The sequence below is a fragment of the Lissotriton helveticus genome, chromosome 9, assembly GCF_964261635.1.
Source record: "Lissotriton helveticus chromosome 9, aLisHel1.1, whole genome shotgun sequence".
Taxonomy (NCBI): domain Eukaryota; kingdom Metazoa; phylum Chordata; class Amphibia; order Caudata; family Salamandridae; genus Lissotriton; species Lissotriton helveticus.
Genome location: NC_136070.1, coordinates 222,990,036 through 223,011,698, shown reverse-complemented (window position 1 = coordinate 223,011,698; position 21,663 = coordinate 222,990,036). Strand labels below are relative to the sequence as shown.

The following is a 21,663-nucleotide window of genomic DNA, read 5'->3' as shown; positions in this document are numbered from 1 at the left end:
CAGCCAGGAGAGAGGCATTCGCAGCCGTGCTGATGACTTTGTTGGAAACCATCATGCCCTCATTCAAGATTTCGTGAATATCTTCCCTTCTGTCCCTCGGGAGGAGCTCAATGAATTGTTGCAGGGACTCCCACAAGGAGCGGTCATACCGACCCAGCAGTGCTGTCAAACTAGCAGCTTTCATAGAAGTGGCTGCCGTACTGCAGACCTTTCTCCCTGCCAAATCCATTTGACGGCTCTCCTTGTCCGGAGGGACCGTTGACGAAGGAGCAGTAGAGTGTTGCTTCTTTGCCGCTGTAACAATATCCGAATCCGGGGCAGGATCCGTTCTCAGAAACGCCGGATCGAATCCAGGGGCCTGAACTTCTTCTGAAGCCTGGATGGGGCAGACTTCACCGAGGCCGGCCTCAGGAACAGCTCCATGGCCGGTTCCTCCAACCCTGGCACCAAAGGGCGAGACAGGGGCTTACGCTGTAGCGTTTCAAAGATGACAGAGTTGGAAAGGGTGGGCACTGTCAGTGCTATCCCCAACTTCCATGCTCCCCTCAAGAGCACGTCCTGAAACGTCACGATGTCATCCACTGGCGACACCCTCCTTGGAGGAGAGCCAGACAAAGTAGGCAAATACCTCCTGTCACTGTCGGAGTCAGTGTATCTGGTATGCCTGGACCGCGACCTCTCTCTACAACGACGATGTCGTGACCTGGTTGAAGATCTACGCTCACTGCGAGAGCAATGCCTCCCCCGTGATTGTGACCTCGGTTGCCGGCTGCTGCAGAAGAAGAGGTGGCTGAGCCGGAATCAAAGGCCTCGGTTGTAGAGGCCTCGGTGGAAGAGGAGGATGAGGAGGTGGAGGAGGCGGAGGAGGAGGAGGAAGTTGTTGTGGTGGAGGAGTAGGTGTCCTAGGCCTTGTGGGCGAGTAGATCCTCGAGTAATCAGAGTCCGGAGACCGAAGTACTCTCCTCTTCTTACGAGCAGGCCTCGGCGATTGTGCTGTGGATGTAGACTCTCCTGAGGAGGAACGCCGGCGCTGCGACGGCCGGGAACTCTCTGATGAAGAGATGCTCACCACACTAGACCCCGTCCGGGGAGTAGACTTCCTCTTCGACATCGACTTTTCCTTCCTCAATGTCGATCTCCTTGACGTGGCTCTCCTCGACGTCGATCTTCTTGACGTCGATCTTCTAGACGTCGATCTTCTAGACGTCGATCTTCTAGACGTCGATCTTCTAGACGTCGATCTTCTTGACGTCGATCTTCTTGACGTCGATCTTCTTGACGTCGATCTTCTTGACGTCGATCTTCTTGACGTCGATCTTCGTGACGTCGATCTTCTTGACGTCAATCCTCTTGACGTCGATCTTCTTGACGTCGATCTTCTTGACGTCGATCTTCTTGACGTCGATCATCTTGACGTCGATCTTTTTGACGTCGATCTGCGTCTCCTCGACGTCGATCTTCGTGTCGTCGTTGAAGGCAAATGGCAGTGTCACCTCGACGGTGAGCGCCTGCCTCTTCGGGACTCAGCACGACGATGATGGTGTGTCGACGCCGGTGAAGTCCTTGACATCGACCTCATCTGAGGTCTCGGCGTCCTCGGCTTCGACCCAGAGCCCTCGAGCGACGGGGAACAGATGGTAGTCATACCTCTCGACGCCGACGTCGAAGCCCTCGACGTCGACCGAGACCGGTGCCGTTTCCGGGCCTGTTCTTGCCTGGGGAGCCCCCCAGAGGCCGATGCAGGGCAGCGGATGAAGATAGAGTCCCTCCATGCCCAGAGGTCCCACCTGCTTCTTGATGTCTCCTCTGCTCCAGCCCTTGGAGACAAATCTTCTCCCTGTCACGCAGGGTCCTCCTGGAGAAAGAATGGCAAATATCACAGGAGGCAGGTACATGAGAAGCAGGCAGAAAGAGTATGCACACTCTGTGGGGGTCTGACTTGGCCTTCTTCCTACCACACTCAGGGCACTTGTCGAATAAAGCTGGCATTTCGACAAGTTAGAGGTGGTAAAACTGGTCAAAAAGACAGCAACTGGAAGAGGAAGACCCCAGACGTCGAGTGAAACACAAATTTTACTGAAAAACATCCAAAAATTGAAGATATACCCAAAAAGGTAGAGCTCAATGCTCCAGGGTCCTGCTAGCAGGAGCCGGAAAAAAGAACTGAAAGTAACTTGCCTTTGGCTGTGCATCATGGGATACCGAGGGTCTCTGGAGGGTTCCTTAAAGGCACGGTATACCTTTTCCAGACAAATAATGGCAGCCTATGAGGCTTGTCTGTCCAACCCTTCCTCTCTATCATGCAAAGGATTTTTGTGAAGGGGAGTTTCTATATGTGTGGTGAAACTCTGTAAAATGTGTAAAATGTAATGATATTATTTGGCTATCCTTTTCACTTCTGGATGAAGTGCTAGCCAAAGTAGCCTTGTTAATGTGAGGCTGCATTATTTGTCTTTTATTTTCTCTTAAGTGTCTATGCAGGACTGCAGAAGAAGACGACTTGAGAGACTATTTTGATTGCTCCGGGGTTCCCCGCATATGGGCGGGACTATTCTCAGATTATGACTATACACAGAGATCCCCTACTACAGAACAATATTTTTTATGTGCCGTCGGATAACCACTATGAATAGGAAAATGAAAGATTCCCATTTGTAACTGGACAAACTGGTAGTCAGTATAATTGATAAGACTTATGAAGTGACACATAATATGAATATTTGTGTACAATGTGCTTCTGAAAAATTTTGCTTAGTTTTTATGAACTGGTGTCTTCCTGGTGCACCAGTTATCCTGGGCCTTATAGAAAACGACCCCCTATATTTTACGAAAGAAAAAATATATACAGTTTGAAGATCATAACAATAAAAAAGAGTAATGAATTACCAATTTCTATATAACTGATTCAGACCCACTGAAAATCTTTATTCACTCAAAAGTGTGCAAAATCCGCTGCTGCTTTGCTGGTTAAAGAAAATGCAATATTGTTAGCTTTTGCAGCCATCATATGAAAGTAAATTTAGATTATTCAACGATGGGAATGAGAAAAGAAAGCACATTGATATGACCTAGCAACTTCAGCCTGTTCAGTCAGTGGGAAATGCATAGAAACAAAGTTGTTCAAGACTGACTGAGGAAGAAAGTTTGCAAAAATAAAAGGAGGCTAGTTTATGGGTATGGGAAGTAAAATTTCAAACAGCAATATTAACACTTACCAGCAAGCCTTTCAGTCATGTCTTGTTTGGCTTTTCCACTTAGATGCTGAGCCTTCGAACATACGATTGGAAGAAGCAGATAACTGTCTAGAAAATAAAAATAAAACACATTTGCCAAAATCGTGAAAAATGTGTACTGCAGTGAAAGAAAGAAATTGTAGGTATCACACAATGTTCCTTTGCACCCTAATATATTTAACCAGGGAAAACATGACAACGTTTGTATAGGGGAAAACAATACATTCTTAAAAAAATATTCTGAAGTTCTGCAGCTCCGAATGAAGGAATACTACAACTGGAAATTACACCTTGCACTATCCGAATTTCTCCTAATGTTGACAGTGAGAGAGCCATTCAGAGAAAAAAATATTTAAATGTACTATATGCGCACATGTACACCAAGTCCCCTTATATTTGGCTTTGCTGCCCAAAGCATGGTTACAAAAATGCTACGCATAGATTTGATTATATTAACAGATAACAAAAATGTATATGTTTCCTATTACATGAATGTCCAGAGTCGACATGCAATACAGCAGGATTATGAAGTGTTACAGATCAATTAAAATGGTAACAGAATCAATACACAGAGCTCCCAATGCAGCGTATGTCATTTGGTGTAAAATGCACATGGCAAAAGTGGTAGATCTCGAGAGTGATTTGGAAGGGGGCAGGGAGATGATGAACCTTTGGTCCAGCTCGCTGCCCACAACTGCTGTCAGCGGACACAGAAACCCTTAATTTGGTTTACTATCGGGGGCAGGGTTTGACCCAAGACCCATGCAGAGGGACCGGGAGACACAATCTAGTTACAAGTCACTCTTGACTTTGTTCTCCTATGCAGTCCACTTTCACTGAGTGCTCCTAGCGCTGGGCTTCTCCTGCAATGCTAGGCACACTCATTCCATTCCCTCCCTCAGCAGGCAGACAGGCTTCTAGGCACTAGACCAACCCTCACCTCCACAGCAGCCTTCAGATGATGTCTCGTCATGACTACAAGACTGACTGCCAAGCAGACACCGGCCTTGGATACACAGGAGCGCACTTAAAACTCAGCAGAGCTCTCCCTTTCTTGGCCAATAAGAAATCAGGGTGGGGGTGGGGGTGGCAGGCGATTCCACTTTACTTTTATACACCTTTTCCAAACAGAGGACCACTTCAGAACCAGTTCGGGGAGCTGACCTTTCAAATGCGCTTCTCAGCCCTTTGTGTATACTGCTCCTCACAGCAAGTAGCATTGCGGCTTTCTCCAAGCCAGAGGGCATAATCAAGTGTGAGTTTTCAGCACCTGGCTGCCATCACTTCTGAAATTCAATGAACAATGGGGTGACCCTGTGCCCCTCAGAGCCTGGGTATAGTTGTGCAAACAAAAAGAATGGTTCTGTCGAGTGTAAACAGCTATTTCTTATACACATAATTCAATTATCTGAGCTATTCTTTACAATTCTCAAACGTTAATGTCAGAGCAATTTTATCCATAAGGAACACACACAAAACAAAAACCAGGTTGATGGGTATTAGGTTGTTTTATATAAATTGCATCATTCATATATACCTACACATCGATAAAAAGCTGTCAACAAGGTGAAGTTTTAAGGTAAAAATGTGATCAAGTGACATGTTGTGCTCAGTGATACAGTTGAGTGCGTATTATGTACAAGGTGATTAAAATATGTACAAGGGAAGAGGAGGCTCGAGTGGAGCGAAGAAAACCATGACTCTGCTGCTTTATCCAAATGTAATATTTTGCAAGCAAAGCCTTGATCTGGACCAAGAGGTTTCTTCGAAGTTTCAACCCAATCTATGCACTATTGAATAGTCAATGCAGGTCTTCATCAGGACAGTGCTGGGGGAAGGGATGACAGCCTATAGATAACCAGAGTAAATCCTGGTTAGCTGAACAAGTCAGCTGACGAACTGCAGCGGCTTGACAGGATTCATACCTGCCAACGCTTTCAGCAACCAAACTTCCTAACTCGCCACTGAAGAAACCTTGATAGAAGTGAAGAAACAAGTTACTTACCTGTAACTTTAGTTCTCCAGTATTGGTAACTTTCATAGATTCCCATTGCTTGTATCATTCCCCGTCGTCGGACTGGGAGCCTCGGTAATAATAAATATATATATATATATATATATATAAATATATACTTAGGTAAATACACCCTCATAGGTGTAAAAAATAAAAAATTAGGCCTAGGCCTCATTATATTTTGTAGCCTATAGGTGTCCTTATGTAAAAAGACCCAAACTCACATTAGCAACCAATCAGATTAGCCTCACCCTGTGGAACCTTCCTGAGAAAGCTCAGAGCCTCAGATTTTCGTAGCCGTTGCTTTGCCACATAATCACCTAGCCCAGAAGTGAGCTTTCCCAGGGGAGGCGGGTGGGCGCATGGGAATCTATGAAAGTTACCAATACTGTAGAACTAAAGTTACAGGTAAGTAACTTGTTTCTTACTCCAGTATTGGAACTTTCATAGATTCCCATTGCTTGTATCAGAGTAGATAGCAGTTAGCATACCTCAAACATTTCGTGCATAGTTATAGAACCATTATAAACCAATGATATTATACATCATAACAACAATAAATCAGTAACCATAGCATAATAAACGAAATGTTTGAAAAAACAGGAGGAGGGAAGAGAGGAAAGCTCACCTCTTACTGGAAGAGATTTCTCAGGACTGCTTGTCCAACAGCCGAATCCCCCTTTGCAGCCGCCTCCAGGCAGTAGTGCCTCGTGAATGAGTGAGTACTGCTCCAGGTGGCCGCTCTGCAAATATCCTTTATCGATACTCCAGCAAACAGCGCTGTTGACGATGAGATCGATCTTGTGGAGTGCGCCTTCACCCGTCCTTCCAACGGCTTGCCTGCCGCCTGGTGGCAGAAACGGATCGCACTCGATATCCATCTGGAAATTCCCTGCTTTGACAAATGAAATCCTTTTCTTGGGGCTCCGAAAGCCACAAACAGCTGGGGCGTCTTCCGAAATCCAGCTGTGCGTTGCAGATAAAATTTCAGACATCTCTGAACGTCCAGAGAATGAAGTGTCCTCTCAGCCTGAGTGGAAGGCCGAGGAAAAAAAGAATTCAGAACCACCGGTTCATTAAGATGAAAGTCTGTCGGTACCTTCGGAATGAACTTGGGGTTCATTCGTAGGATCAATGTATCATTCTTGAACTGCAAGAAAGGTTCTTTGATAGTTAAAGCCTGAAGTTCTCCTACTCTCCTTGCAGATGTGAGTGCCAGAAGAAGGACCACTTTCCATGATAGGAACTTCAGGTCCGCCCTATGTATTGGCTCAAATGGCTATCTCATCAGTTGAGCCAGGACCACATTCAAGTGCCAAACCGGAGGTGGGGGCCTAACTGGCGGAAAAACTCTAAACAGTCCTTTCAGGAATTGCTTTATTATCCTTGCTGATAGTAGAGAAGGGCCCGATCTTGTTCTTCTATACCTGGAAATAGCTGCCAAGTGGACCTTGATGGAAGCATGAGCCAGACCTGCCTGTGCCAAAGATAGAATGTATGTCAAGAGTTGATGAGAATGGATGCACTCCTTCTCTCTGGCACCATAAATAGAACCTTTTCCATTTCGCTCTATATGTCTTATTAGTGCTAGGAGCTCGTGCCTGTGACAAAATGTTCCTGCATTCTTCTGAAATGTCTAAATCCTTAAACTCTCTGTGTTCAGGAGCCAAGCTGTCAACTGAAGCGAGCTCGGGTTCGGGTGGAGAACCTGGCCGTTGTACATTGATAGAAGGGTCTGGTTGGGGTGCAGATGAATGGGCCGCTTTTCCGATAGAAGAAGCAACTCCGTGTACCAGAACTGGCGAGCCCAGGCAGGCGCTATTAGTATCATCCTGCACTTGTCCAACTTGAGCTTCTTGAGGACTCGAGGAATCAGGGGAAATGGCGGAAAGGCGTAAACAAATGCGCCTGACCAAGACATCAAAAGGGCATTCCCCAGCGACCCTCGATGGTGTTCCCTGCTCGCATAACACCGGCATTTCTTGTTCCTCGGTGTTGCAAACAGGTCGATCGCTGGGGTTCCCCAACGGGAGAAGATGTCCTTGACCACTGTGTTGTCCAGTTCCCACTCGTGTGAGACTGCCCTCAGGCGGCTTAGCGTATCCGCCTTCGTGTTGCATACCCCTGGAAGGTGTTCTACCACAAGCGTGATGTTCTGTGAGATCACCCACTCCCACAGCAGCTGGGCTTCCTGAGAAAGCAGTTGCGATCTTGTGCCTCCCTGCTTGTTGACGTAATGCATTGCGGTGGTGTTGTCCGTACGCACCAGGATGGCAGAATTTGAAATCCTTGGAAGAAACGCCAACATTGCCAACCGAATAGCCCTTAGCTCCAGAACGTTGATATGCAAGCGACGTTCTACTGGTGTCCAGTGGCCACTGACCTGGAGATCTTGCATGACCGTTCCCCAACCCTGAAGGGAGGCGTCTGTGGTAATGACGCGAGGAGCCGGTGCTGCTCTGAAACTGAGACCCACTGCGAGGTGAGATTTCTTCATCCACCATGAAACCGTCCGTTTCATCTGCTGGGTGACCATTACTCTGTCGTCGAACGACCCTTCCACTTGTCTCCACTGAAGGTCCAGTTCCTCCTGCAAGGGGCGCATTCGCAGCCTGCAGTGCGGAATCAATTGAATACAGGATGAAATCGACCCTAGAAGATATTTGTACATCCTGACTGTCATCCAAGTTTTCTTCTGCAACCGAGCGGCTGAAGACATGAGTTTCATCTGTCTCTCTTCCGATGGGAAGGCTTTGCACACCTGAGTATCGAGTATCGCTCCCAAGAACTTCACCGTACCTGCCGGTTGAAGAACCGATTTCTCTCTGTTGAGTTGCAAACCCAGATGAATGAAGAGGCTCAAGCATGTGCTCACTGCTTCTGTTGCCTCTTGGAAGCTTGGTGCCTTCAGCAGCCAGTCGTCTAAGTACGGGAATACTTCCAGCGACTGTCTTCTCAGAAAAGCTGCTACTGGGGCCAGCACCTTTGTGAATATCCGAGGTGCGGACTTTAATCCAAATGGGAGCACCATGAACTGGAAGTGACTCTTGCCTACTGTGAAGCGAAGAAAACGTCTGTGAGCCGGATGGATCGGGATATGAAAATAGGCATCTTCCAGGTCTAGTGTAGCCATGAAGTCGCCTGGATTCAAGAGGCGCAATATGTCCTGGAGTGAAATCATCCAAAACGACAGCTTTACGAGATAGGTATTGAGCTCCCTTAAGTCCAGGATCGGACGCCACTTTAGTTTCGTTTTGCGGATCAGAAAAAATCTTGAATAGAAACCTTCTCCTCTTTGTGATAGGGGAACACGTTGGATCGCCCCCTTCTGAAGCATTTGTTGAACTTCCAATTGCAGAAGGTTTAGATGTTCTGAAGTAGTGGCGTGGGGAGCTCTTGTAGGTGGAAATTCCTGGAATTCTAGCGTATGCCCATGTCGGATGATGTTCAATACCCACTGATCCGATGTTATTTCTTCCCAGCTGCTCAGATGTTGAGATATCCTGCCGCCCACTGGAGATCCCAGAAGCGGAGGAACAGTTGGCAGAGTCAGGAGGCCGCTATTGACGCTTGCCAGCGTCTTTGCCCTGACGCCCTTGACGTCCACGAGCGTTCTGACGAGAGAAAGATTGAGACTGTGACTGTCGCTGATAATATTGATTGCCGTACTGCGGTCTGTACGACTGCGACTGCTGCGAGTATCGCTGTTGCTGATAACCACCTCTTGGCGAAGTGAAGCCTCTTCCTCTCGCTCCACGGAATGGTGTCTTTCTATATTGGAGGTTCCCCAGAGCCCTTGCTGTCTCTGTGTCCTTCTTTATTCCCTGTAGGGTGTCATCAACATGTTTCCCATATAACATGTCCCCATCAAAGGGCAAGTCCAGAATCTTATTTTGGACCTCTGGTCGGAAGTAAGTCGCTCGTAGCCACCCCTGCCGTCGAAGAACAGCCGCGCTGCCCAGAGCACGGAAAGAAATGGTGGCGATGTCCATCGCGCAATCAATCATTTCCGAAGAAGACCGTTGTCCTTCTTCCAGAAGTTTCTGTGCTTCGGCTCTAGGGTCATCCGCCAGCAGGTCCACATAGTGTGCCACATCACTCCACATCTGGCGGTCGTATCTTGCTAGAATCGCCAAGGCATTGGCCGCCCTGACCAGCAAGCTAGCCATAGACGAAAATCGCTTTCCAGCGTTGTCTAACCTTCTACCCTCCTTGTCCGGTGGAGTTGTGAGGGTGGCCGAAGGATTCCGTGATTTCTTCTGCGCCGCCTGCGATATGACCGAGTCTGGTCTAGGTTGTCCAATCAAGCAGGCGGGACTGTCATCCGGAGCTTTATACTTTTTCTCCAAGCGTGGAAGAGTTGGAATGACCGTCGCTGGAGACTGCATCACCTTCTTTCCTTCTTCCCAAATGTGCTCTATAATGGGAATCGAACGCACTGTCTTACGGTATGCCTCTTTAAAATCATACAAAAAACAATCCGTAGATGTTGCCGGCATGGTTAGCTTAAAGCGTGCCGTGGCTCTTTCCATCAAGCTGAAGAAACCTCCCACATCCGCCGGAGGTGAATCTACCGGGTCCGGCACCGGAGAAGCCGGATCCTGTGCTATATACTGGTTCCATTCATTATCAGGATTCTGATCCTGGTTGTGGTCATCCTCATCCGAGGTATCATCTTGGACTTGTGTCTGCCGAGGATATTCCCTCTCTTCTTCCCCCTGTGAAGGAGGTACAGATTGAACTGCCATCACCTGTGGCTGAACCTGCGCCTGACTTTCCACTGGTCGCGACCCTTGTCTGCTTCTATACTCCTCCAGCATTGCTCTCAAGACTGTCAAAAGACTCATAGGCATTGTAACCGTGCCCTGCTGTGCCTGAGTTTCCTGGTATGCAACCTGTTTTTGTTGTCGCGGCTCCTGCCTATAATAGTACTCATCATCTTGGTCAGAATCGTGGTATTTCAGATTCAACTGAGATGGACTATATGCATCCCCATACATCTCATTCTCCGAGTACTCATCCTCGTCCAACAATAGGGCTGGGGGTAATGATGACACCTTTCTAGGTGAAGTCATATCCGGAGTTATTCTCCTCTTCCTGGCGCCCTCTCTATCACCTGCCGTCGACGGCGTCTCCATAGCCTGAACCGTCGTCGACGGGAATGTCGACGAGATAAACTTCACTGTCGACGGGATCGTCATCGTCGACGGGCTCGTCATCGTCGACGGGTTCGTCATCGTCGACGGAACTGCCATCGTCGACGGGCTCGCCCTCGTCGACGAGATCGTCGTCGTCGACGAGATTGCCACCGTCGACGGGATAGTCATCGTCGACGGAATTGTCTTCGTCGACGAGGTGGTAACCGTCGACGTAGTCATCGTCGTCGACGCTGTCGTCGACCCAGTCTTCGTCGACGGCATCGTCGTCGAGGTCGTCGTCGTCGTCATCCTCGTCGTCGATGGATGGCTCGTCGACGTCTGAGGAGACAAAGTCACCACAGAGGCTTTAGAGCCTTTTTTGACCACTGTTGAAGCCTCTACAGTTGGTTTTCTGAAGGACTTAGAAACTTTCTCCTGAAGTGAAGGCCCAGCCGAGCCCTCATCCAGTTTTGCCTTCTGCACCTGAGGTGCTTGCCTTTCCCTCTCCTTTACACTCTCGTGAGGAGATTCGCTAGGCCCGGGCTTGCCAGACCTATCAGAGGTCCCACGCATAGCCTTTGAGGGGGGTTCAGATGAAACTTCCACAGATGGTACACCCCTCTTCAAAGATGTCTTGGAAGATGATGATCTGGCATCTTCCTCGTCACTAGATACCACTTCCTCCTTCTTTTCCAACTTTCTGAGCCAAAGAAGTAACCTTCCTTCACGAACCCGAAGGGTCTTAACAGACATCATTCTGCATATCTTACAACCCTCTGGCTTGTGGTCAGGGTATAAACAGTATATACAGTCCTTGTGTTTATTCTCAGTATAAAGTCGTTTTTTGCCACAAGTGGCACAATGCCTGAAAAGGCTCTTCTTTTCCTTATCAGCCATAGTAGAAATTCAAAGAAATCCTGTCAAAAAACAGCTTAAATAATACCTCAAAGTAGAATTTAGAGCAGAGCTCTAAGGAGACTCCCTGTCACCAACGATGCGGTAGAAAATCTGAGGCTCTGAGCTTTCTCAGGAAGGTTCCACAGGGTGAGGCTAATCTGATTGGTTGCTAATGTGAGTTTGGGTCTTTTTACATAAGGACACCTATAGGCTACAAAATATAATGAGGCCTAGGCCTAATTTTTTATTTTTTACACCTATGAGGGTGTATTTACCTAAGTATATATTTATATATATATATATATATATATATTTATTATTACCGAGGCTCCCAGTCCGACGACGGGGAATGATACAAGCAATGGGAATCTATGAAAGTTCCAATACTGGAGTAATCTGAATTAACCACTTCACTTCAAGCGCGCCTGTGTGCGCTTTTGAAAATCCGGAAAGCGGACTTATCATAAATTATTCTTGCCGCTTCCATGTTGACTAATTGTCTGGAATTAACATGATGGGCCAACACCACACAGACTCGAGCCACAACTTGTTCAGCTAACCAGTATTTACTCTGGTTATCTATAGGCTGTCATCCCTCTCCCCTACCACAGTCCTGATGAAGACCTGCATTGACTACTCAATAGTGCATAGATTGGGTTGAAACGTCGACGATACCTCTTGGTCCAGATCAAGGCTTTGCTTGCAAAATATTAAATTTGGATAAAGCAGCAGTGTCATTGTTTTCTTCGCTCCACTCTGGCCTCCTCTACCCTTGTACATATTTTAATCACCTTGTACATAATACGCACTCAACTGTACCACTGAGCACAATATGTCACTTGATCACATTTTCACCTTAAAACTTCACCTTGTTGACAGCTTTTTATCAATGTGTGGGTATATATGAATGATGCAATTTATGTAAAACAACCTAATACCCATCAACCTGGTTTTTGTTTTTTGTGTGTTCCTTACTGATAAAATTGCTCTGACATTAACGTTTGAGAATTGTAGAGAATAACTCAGATAATTGAATTATGTGTATAAGAAATAGCGGGTTCCACCCGACAGAACCATTGCCATCATTTCTGAGGCAGTAATCAGTCACCAACAAAACAACAGTTTTGGCCAAGAATCTTCCTTTCCTTGAACAAAAAAATGTTGTTTCACCCTTCACCCTTACCATCTAGTAAATAGCAGTGTTCAGGAACCACTAATCAGCAGCCCCTTGTGAACAAAGTCTTTATGGAATTTCTAAGGGTAGCACGGTCTTCATTCTCCTCGCCTTCAGTATCTGGATGACTAGTTACCAACTACAGGAATGCCAACAAAGTACTTCACTGTCTCGGGAAGCTGGCCTTATGCCATGATAAGTCAGGCATATCAAAACTAGATCCCAATGGCTTCAGTACTGAGACTCACATACAGAATCATACTGCCAAGCATATATCACAGGCTCACTGTACACGCAAATACACTTGACATACCCATGCTATGTCAGTGCAAGGTTTTGGATTTCATGAAACAGTGGAACTTTACACCAGAAGGGCTGTAGGAAACACACTCATTGACACAGATAAAGTCTGTTCCACTATAAATCACAAAACATGATACACTGCCACCACGGCTTTATGTGCTACACCCAGGACAGGGACACTAGTAGTCTTCCGCCTTCTATGAGGGCACACTGGATGCAGTACCTCTCCAGGTTACAAGACAGACCTTACAGGTAGTTTTATGCCCACAAGCTACGGTGCAGCTTTGTAATCAGGGTGGGGGAGTACACCGATATACTATGCAAGGCACATTCCATCCCAACAGACTCATTGAAAACCACAGGTGGCCCGGCACTAGCAGGTAGAGGAATACAAACATCTTTGAAGATGGACATGACATTTGCAAAGACCAAAGGGGTCAATGTAAGGCTAAAAGGGAGGGCAGAGAACTGGCAGTGACCTTACACCCACTGCAAAATGGCAATACTTCCTGCCGTTCTGCAGAACTGGCACATGAAAGTATGCATCCTGTAGGTCAAGGAGCACAATCTAATCCTCTCCGTCCAAAGACAGCAGAAATTGTGCAAGGGTTGTCATCTTAAGGAATGAATAAAGTATTTCATCCACTCCTTGTGACTCTGCTGTGTTTCTGTGACAAACTCTGCTGTTGTACACTTTCTGAACATTCTTCTGCTGTAGTTCCTCTCTCTTCCGTCGTTGGTGTCATGGTGCTCCTGAACATGTGGTGGTCTCCTGATACATTTGATTGTTGATCAGTGGAGCATCAGGTAAACAAAGGTGGAATAAAGAGAGCGCGGAGGGAGGTTCTGATAGTATTAAAGATGTATCACATACCATGTACCATGATGTACCACAATGTACCATGACAGACTTCACCTTTAATTGTTTTTCCCACGCATATCAGTAATTCCGGTGGAATGTAGTGAACTTGTACAAAACATATGTACTGTGCATTGTGAAGGGACAGGAAATCTAAAATATGTTGGCTTCCGTGGAGGAGACAGGGCGCATGTGAATCTACAGCACTACAAGCTATGAGCAGATTCTCACAGGGTAAGTACCATTTACAGTTTGTAGCATGTATTGATGTAGACATACATGCTCTGCACAGAATGTAAAGCAGTATCTCCCCTAAATAGTGTTTAGTGAGCAAATGATGCAGATATTTAAAATCTAGTTATCAGAATGCTTTGGCCAACCAAAGCCTTTATGGCAGGCTTGAATGTCCACCTAGTAATATTTGGAAAATGTGTGGGGACGACTAGGTAGCAACTTCATATAGGTCTACCATGGGAATGTTCTTTAACAGGCCACAGAAGATATCTTCTTTTGAGTGGGATGTGCTTGAGGCATTACATGTAATGTATGCTTAACCTTAGCATAGCACTTTTGTATACACATGACAATCCTTCTGGAGATAACATCCTTCGAAATAGGATTGTCTGTATACGGTTTTGGAAAGGCGATAAGTTGGTTTGTCCTTCGTTTTAGTTCTTTCAGTGTAGTACATTAGAGCTCTCTTGACATCAAGTGTGTGAAAAGCCTATTCAGCCACAGTCTCTGGGCGTAGGAAGAAAATATGCCACAACTGTCAGGTTTTGATAAAAGGGAGATGCAACTTGTTGAAGAAATCTCTGGTTTGTTAATCCCACTCTATTTATATGTTCCTGAATAAAAGGTTCCTTCAAAGTTAGTGCTTGCAACACACCGATTCTCATGAGAGTGATGACAGTAACAAGAAAGGGTACCTTCCAGGACATCAACTGCACGTCAGAATAATATAATCTAGTGGCACAGAAAGAGGACCCATAAGTCATGTTCAAGTTCCAGGCTGGCACTGGAGGAGTCACCCTCTTCTGAAAACCCTCAATTAAAGGTATTTTGAAAAGTCCCATTTTCTCTGTTTTGCATGTGTGCAACCGCAGCCAAATGTAAACTAACAAGGTGTATGCCAACCCTGCTGTGAGAAGTTGGCCTGATGTGCAGTGCTCACTATTCTAGTGATCACTATATATCAGTCCAAACAACCCTTATTGATGATTGGTTGTAAGTCAACCTTATAGACCAGCTATCCTAGTAGCATGGATACGAGCAGTCTAAGGCTAAGACTCTAGAGGGCGTGTTAAGCCAGCTGTTTTACCATCACATTACCCCTTGAACACCCAGTGAAAGGACACCACACAAGTGTTATGAAAATAAACAGTGTATTTATTAGAATCACAACAACCCTGTACTCTTTATGAGGACAGGGTGCTAGGCACACAACAAAACTCTTACGAAAATACTTAAGTTAGCACGTTATACACAAATGCCCGAGGGGCACGAAAAACCATATACTTTAAAAGTGGAATGCGAAATTACTAGCAGGTAAGTACAGTACTAATAGGCTTTGGACTCGCTAGGACTTGACTATAGAATCGTTAGATTACTTCTAGGAGACCTAGGGGACTCGGGTGCAGAGTGTGCACTCTCACGCGGGATGCGGGACAAAGTCTATGGGAGCTAGTAAAGGCAAAGTTAGTGTTCACGGGCGAACCCGACCTGGTAGGAAGAAAACGACAGTGGATCCTGACCCTAGGATAGTGAGGCTATGCTGGGACACCGAAGTGCCGAAGTTACCTAGCCCAGGGGCTGCAGCTGCATAGGTCTGAAAAGACGTCGGGAATCTCGTTGCCGGACCAGGAGCCTGGAAGAAGGAAGTTGCTGGCAGGCGACCAGTGAAGGAAAGTTCGATGGATCCAAGCCTGGATCAAGGAAGAAGAAAACCTGAAAGCAGAGGGGACCAAGTTCTTGAATCACTAGCCAGTGATTAAGTGGGCACCAGGATGGCACCGGGCGAAGTCACCTCGACTAGGTGAGTGGGCGACGCTGGCTCTGCAGAACTCACGGACCAGGAGGCGTTGTCGGCGACCAGGATGGAGAGGCGAGCTGTCCCACGATGAATGAAGCTGTCGGCGTCGAAGTTACCCAGGATTGGGCAACACGCCTTGGCTAATTCAAGCCCACGCGGTGGACTCAAAATGGCGTCTTGAGTGGACCAGGAGGGTCCGGAGTGCTCCTCTTCTGGAAGGGAGCAAGGGCCAGTCTGGAGCAACCAGACTAGCAGCAGTGATGTCGTCGGGCGTCGTTCAGAAGGCCACAAGCCAGCGGGCTAGTAGCCAAACAACGCGGTGAGCAGCAAAAAGCAGAAGGGCCCCACGCAGATCGTGGAGATGCTGGGAGGCTGCACTTCGGTGCTGGAGCTGCTCAGGGTCGGGGCTTCTCGGACCCCAAAGCACTCACCAGGAAATTACTCGGCGGGCTTGCTGTGCAGAAGTCGTGCAGTCTTGAAGATGGCCGGTCCCTCGAAGTCTCGTCACACCCACGAATCTCAGCGTGACTGATGATGTAGGTAGAGGTCAGAGGTGCCAGGGAAGCCGGTTCTCGTCGAGCTGGGCAGTCTTGATCCGGAGGAGAGACGTGCAGCAGACCGCAGTGTTCTTAAGATGGTGCCTGCGGATGCAGGGTGACTACTCCTTAGTCACAAGGGAGAAATCTTAGGAAGAAGTCTTGAGTTCCTTTCGTGGAAAGTAGTTTCAGGATTCAAAGATGATCTGATTTGGAAGGGGGCCAGTTCCTACCTTTATCCTGTAAAAAGGGGCTGGCACGCGACTAAGTCCTGCCCTAGGGGTGGGACTAGGAGGGGGGTGGTTACACCCACTTCCTTGGCGGGCTTTTCCCCAGCACAGGGTCTGGAGTGACCCTGGAACTGGTTCCAGCCAGCCTATGCACAGTGAGCACCGGGGTGCCTCGTGCAGTCACCTTCCTCTAAAGCCCTGCCTACCTACAATACACAAAACCCTGTCTGGGACGGTGCTGGCACCGCCCCTGGCAGGAAACCCTTTGTCCTTATCTCCTGCTCTGGGAGGACTCCCAGCAGCAGGAGGGCAGACTTGTGTCTCGGTGGCAGCATCCATTTTGTGGAGCTGAGGCTCTGTTTGACTTTAACCGGGGTTAGGGGTTACATACATGTCGTGTCCCTCTAGAAGGGTGGAATGCTAACCCCGTCGCCAGAATTGGCGAGGGGTTAGTATTCCAATTCGTATGACACCTTACTCGACATGTTTTGATAAAGCGATACCAGAGTTGGCATATAACCGCGAGGATTATAATGCACTTAAGAGTATATGGTATGCGATATCATGGAAACGGCTAAGGGATAGATCCCGAAAGCCGCAGACAGGCTCAGCTCATGCCAGAGCACCATCTCACACGATTCCAAGCACTCTGCCTTCAGGATTGTTAAGGCCTGCCATAGGAGTGACTGATAGGAGATCTGTGTGTCCATTTTAGGGTTAGATATAGGTATACTATATCTAAAGCAAAGGGTGAGTACACCACCTTGCCCCAGCTGTCGTGCAGCAAGTTGTGTCAGTTTAGTTAGTCAGCCCAGGGGTGGCATAATACATGTTTCAGCCCCTGGGAGACCTCTGGGTACACCTCAGCCCTGGGTACAGGGACTTGGAGAGGGCCCAGTGCCAATTCAGTACCTGAGTACAATTTGGATAGAGAGAACAGCTAGGCTGTGGGTCTGATTAGCAGGCCCACAGCCAGGGAAAGTCGTAAACCAGTGCAGCAAAAAGCAAAAATCTGGGTGATCATAGGATTGCAGACCCTACTCTCCTACATGACCCCCCCCAAAACTTTGGGACAATAAACTAACCTTGACCAGGTGAGTCTTCTTGCCCTAAGTGGAAATACCTGGAGAGCCCATCAGCATTGCTGTGATCAGTACCAGGTCTATGCTCCACTGTAAAATCCATCCCCTGTAGGGAAATGGACCACCTAAGCAGTTTGGGGTTTTCACCCTTCATCTGATTTAGCCACAAGAGGGGCTTATGGTCTGTCTGAATGGTGAAGTGAGTGCCAAACAAGTAGGCCCTCAGCTTCTTCAGGGCCCAGACCACAGCAAAGGCCTCCCTCTCAATAGCTGACCAATTTTTCTCTCTGGGTGTCAACCTCCTACTAATGAAAGCAATAGGCTGATCATTACCATCAAAATTCAGTTGAGACAGAACAGCCCCCACACCCAACTCAGAAGCATCTGTTTGGACAATGAATGGCTTGGAGTAATCTGGACTCTTTAGGATAGGTGCTGTGCACATGGCCTGCTTTAGGTCATTGAATGCTTTCTGACAGCTTGCTGTCCACTGAACTTTCTTTGGCATCTTTTTGCTTGTCAGGTCATTAAGAGGGGTCACTATGGACCCATAATTTCTGACAAACTTCCTATAGTACCCAGTCAGGCCCAAGAAAGCTCGAACCTGAGTCTGGGTGATTGGAGGAGTCCAGTCCTTGATGGCCTGTATCTTACTCTCCAGTGGCTGAACCTGGCCTCCACCTACAAGGTGGCCCAGGTACACAACCTGTGTCTGCCCTATCTGGCACTTTGTGGCCTTGATAGTGAGGCCTGCCTTTTGCAGGGCCTCTAACACTTTCCTCAGGTGGACCAGGTGATCCTCCCAGGTGGAGCTAAAGACAGCAATATCGTCTAGATATGCTGCACAGAAGTCATCCAGCCCAGTGAGGACTTGATTCACCAACCTTTGGAAGGTGGCAGGTGCATTTTTCAGTCCAAAGGGCATTACCACAAATTGATAATGCCCTCCAGGGGTAGAAAATGCTGTCTTGGGTTTGGCCTCCTCAGCTAACCTGATTTGCCAATACCCAGCTGTCAAATCAAATGTACTTAAGAAGTTGGCAGAAGCCAATTTATCTATAAGTTTATCTGCTCTTGGTATTGGGTGGGCATCAGTCTTAGTGACTGCATTGAGGCCTCTGTAGTCTACGCAAAACCTCATCTCTTTCTTACCACCCTGGGTGTGAGGCTTTGGCACTAGAACTACTGGGCTAGCCCAAGGGCTATCTGAGGGCTCAATGACTCCCAGCTCCAACATGTTCTGCACTTCAGTTTTGATGCAGTCTCTAACATGATCAGGCTGTCTGTAGATTTTACTCTTGACAGGCAGACTGTCTCCAGTGTCAACATCATGGGTACACCAATCAGTTTGGCTGGGTGTCAGAGAGAACATATGTCTGTAGGATTGCAGAACTTGCCTGCAATCCTGTTGCTGATGTTCAGTGAGGCTGCCACAAAAGACAACACCATCAACTGATCCATCATCAGGATTCTGAGTGAGCAGGTCTGGGAGAGGGTCACTCTCTTCCTCCTGTCCCTCATCTGTGGCCATGAGCAAGCTCATGTCCTTCCTGTCAACATATGCCTTGAGCCTGTTAACATGGAGCACTCTGAGAGGGCTCCTGGGAGTTCCAAGGTCCACCAAGTAGGTAACCTCTCCCTTTTGCTCAATGATGGTGTGGGGCCCAGACCATTTGTCTTTCAGAGCTGCTGGGGCCACTGGCTCCAGCACCCACACCTTCTGTCCTGGCTGGTACACAGTCAGTACAGCCTTTTGGTCATGCCAAGCTTTTTGAAGTTCCTGGCTGGCCTCAAGGTTTTTAGATGCCTTCTCCATATACTCAGCCATCCTGGAGCGGAGACCAAGTACATAGTCCACTATGTTGGTTGCAGGCTTTTTGAGAGGTCTCTCCCATCCTTCCTTCACCAAACACAGGGGTCCTCTTACAGGATGCCCATACAGAAGCTCAAAAGGGCTGTAGCCAACCCCCTTCTGTGGGACCTCTCTGTAAGCAAACAAGAGGCAGGGGATCAGGACATCCCATCTTCTCCTAAGAGGTTCAGGTAGTCCATGAATCATCCCTTTCAGGGTCCTGTTGAATCTCTCAACAAGCCCATTGCATTGTGGGTGGTAGGGTGTGGTGAACTTGTAGTTCACACCACACTCCTTCCACATTGCAGTCAGATATCCTGACATGAAGTTTGTACCTCTGTCAGAAACAACCTCCTTAGGGAAGCCCACTCTGGAGAACACTCCAACTAGGGCCCTTGCCACTACAGGTGCTGTAGTGGTCCTAAGTGGAATAGCTTCAGGATACCTGGTGGCATGATCCACTACCACCAGTATAAACTTGTGTCCTGATGCTGTCTGGGGTTCCATTGGACCAACAATGTCAATCCCCACTCTTTCAAAGGGAACCCCCACCACAGGTAGTGGTATGAGGGGGGCCTTTGTTGTGCCACCTGACTTACCATTGGCTTGGCAAGTGACACAGGAGCGACAAAACTCCTTGGTATTCTCATTCATATGGGGCCAGTGAAAGTGTGAGACAAGCCTGTCCCAAGTCTTTGTCTGACCTAAGTGACCTGCAAGGGGAATCTCATGGGCCAAGGTGAGATGGAAACCTCTCAGAGACAAGGGGATGACCAGCCTCCTGGTTGCACCAGGCTTGGGGTCTCTTGACTCAGAGTACAGGAGTCCATCTTCCCAGTATACCCTGTGGGCACCTGTGGCATTCAATGCAGCCTCAGCAGCAGCCTGCTGTCTGAGGGGTTCAAGGGAAGGGCAGCTCAACTGTTCCTTCCCCAGGTCTGCTCTGGAGGGTCCCCCTGAGCCCAGAAACTCAACTTGATCAAGTTCAAGCTCTTTAGGCTCAGTTTCCCTCAGTTCTCTCAGATCAGCCTCCTCAGAGACTTGATCCTCAACCTGGGGTAAGGGGGAAGGCAAAGCCTTACCCTTACTGCTCTTCTTCTTGGAAGGTGTCTGGTCCATAATTTCAGGATCCAGCACCTGTTCAGTGGGGCATTTTCTGGCCCGTGACCTAGTCACAGCAAGCACATGTGCTGGCAAGCCTAACATTTCCATGTGAGTCCTCTGCTCCACTTCTGACCATTGTGATGACTCCAAATCATTGCCCAACAAACAATCAACTGGGAGGTCTGAACTGACTACAACTTTCTTTTGTCCCTTCACTCCACCCCAGGAGAAAGCCACAATTGCCACACTATGACTAGTAGTGACATTGCTGGCATTGGTCACCAGGAAATCAGTACCTGGCATGATCTGTCCAGGGTCCACAAAGTTAGGTGTCACCATGGTGACACTGGCACAAGTGTCCCTATAGGCCTGAGCCATTTTGCCATTTATCAAAGGTGTCTGCCTGTATTTGCCCAAAGTATTGGGACTTATTTCAGGGGACATATCCATATCCCCTGTGCAGACAAGGACAGCCTGAGTGAGTGTGCCAACTAAGTTGTCAGACCCCTCAGTACCCAAGGTTAACCCAACTAATGCCTTGGGAGGTACACTACCACTACTGACTGTACTAGGGGGTGCAGTTGCCTTAGGGGCTGTAGTGGCAGGAGTTTGTCCTCCTCTTTTGGTGCACTCACTAAACCAGTGAGATTTACTTTTACAGTACTGGCACCACCTTTTTGACTGGCCTTCTTGAGTCTTCTTCTTCTGGGAAGCCTGACCCCCACCCTCTTTGGTTTGTTGGGGACCTGGTGAAGACTTCTGGTCATTTTGCTCATTCTTAACATTACCCTTCTGGTCTGCTTTCTTCTGACCACCCTGGTTCTGGTTCTGGTTCTGCTTGATCCTTGTCCTGACCCATTTGTCTGCCTTCTTTCCCAATTCTTGGGGAGAGGTCAGATCTGAATCAACAAGGTGCTGGTGCAACAACTGGTTCTGACAATTGTTTAAAATTTGTTCTCTCATCATTAGATTATACAATCCTGTGTAATCTGTAACCTTGCTACCCAGCAACCAGCCCTCCAAAGCCTTAGTGGCACAATCCACAAAGTCAGACCAGTCCTGAGACTGAGTTTTCTGGGTGTCTCTGAACAGCAACCTGTACTGCTCAGTGGTTAAACCAAACCCATCAACCAGTGTATTCTTCAGGACCTGGTAATTGTTAGCATCCTCTACTCTTGTAGTGAGGAGCTTATCTCTACCTTTACCATC

The 21,663-nt window shown here is 47.7% G+C and overlaps 1 protein-coding gene across 1 annotated transcript in view; it reads right to left on the bottom strand.

Moving 5' to 3' along the window:
- TOGARAM1 (TOG array regulator of axonemal microtubules 1) overlaps positions 1-21,663 on the bottom strand; it is a 778,500-nt gene that overhangs the window by 21,385 nt on the left and 735,452 nt on the right. The window contains exon 21 of the mRNA XM_078659754.1: positions 3,216-3,302. Coding sequence (XP_078515880.1) covers positions 3,216-3,302 — 87 coding nt within the window. The remainder of the gene's footprint in view (positions 1-3,215; positions 3,303-21,663) is intronic.